This window comes from Bubalus bubalis, chromosome 1, assembly GCF_019923935.1.
Source record: "Bubalus bubalis isolate 160015118507 breed Murrah chromosome 1, NDDB_SH_1, whole genome shotgun sequence".
Lineage (NCBI taxonomy): Eukaryota > Metazoa > Chordata > Mammalia > Artiodactyla > Bovidae > Bubalus > Bubalus bubalis.
The window spans coordinates 50083677-50084732 of NC_059157.1; the positions used below are offsets into that span (position 1 = coordinate 50083677).

General features: G+C 41.0%; 1 protein-coding gene across 1 annotated transcript; it reads right to left on the reverse strand.

Moving 5' to 3' along the window:
• Nucleotides 1-210: 210 nt before the first annotated feature.
• On the reverse strand, nt 211-845 carry LOC112586286 (keratin-associated protein 21-1-like). Its single transcript, XM_025290718.3, has one exon. It carries the CDS (start codon nt 801-803, stop codon nt 531-533), a length of 273 nt encoding a protein of 90 aa, XP_025146503.1. The 5' UTR covers nt 804-845; the 3' UTR covers nt 211-530.
• Nucleotides 846-1056: the final 211 nt, after the last annotated feature.

Sequence of the window (1056 nt, forward strand, 5' to 3'; positions counted from 1 at the left end):
TGGGATTTACAAAGCACAGTTCAGAAATACTGGAAGATTTCTGCTTGGGTATGTGAGTGCCTGAGTACATAAGATATAAGAAACAGGTGGAGAAGACATTATTTCTGACACAGATATGAAAGAAATATTTGTATTATATCAAAGAAGAGCTCAAACTTCATGCATCACGTTTGCCCAATTTTCAACTGAGTCTACAAGGCCTGGAAAAAGACTAATTCCCAAGCAAGTACACAGAGATTTGATAGAAACAATGAACCATTTTTATTGAGAACAAGTGATTTTGTTAGGATCATCAATACAGTTGTAACAGAGAATGAGAGAATAAAGACTAACATTTGCAAAAGAGTCAGAGATACTACCAAGAAGCTTCAGGGCTCAAAGATGCCAATCTAAAGTGGGTATTTGCAGGTCAAAGCCTCTGTCAGGCATGTGATTTCTTGCAAGTGTAAATCGTGCGTTATAAATCCTTGAATTGGCATTATCTTTAGATGCTTCATCTCAGAAGCAAAAAGGGCTTAGATGATGATGTTCTAGAAGCAAGAAGAATAACATCTCCTGTAGCAAACTGGCCAGTAGCTGCCATAGCCAGAGCCATATCCACAGCCATATCTGGTTCCGTAGCCATAGCCATAATAGGGGCCAAATCCACAGCCATATCCTGTCCCATATCCACAGCCATATCCTGAGCCGTATCCACAGCCATATCTGGTTCCATATCCACAGCCATAATAGGGGCTGAACCCACAGCTGTAGCTCTTTCCACAGCCATAGCCACAGGAGTTGCCGTAGTAGTTACAACACATGTTGTCAAGGGAAGAGGATTCAGGTGAGCTGCAAGACGATGTTTCTGAAGTGTGTGTGTGTCTTCTCCTTCCCTTGGACCTTTATATACTGCCAGTAATTGGAAGGACATACCATTCATTCCCTGACACAGGCAGCAAATATGGAAGCAACATTATGAGCCAGTCACTGTTGACCAATAACGCTTTGCTTAAAATAGCTTCTTATTTTGGAGACTCATTTCACTTAAAGAGCATCATTTTAATTTTCCTCTGC

Excerpts from the sequence above, each read along its gene's own strand:
- LOC112586286 (XM_025290718.3), bottom strand. The coding sequence starts at position 803 with ATGTGTTGTAACTACTACGGCAACTCCTGTGGCTATGGCTGTGGAAAG.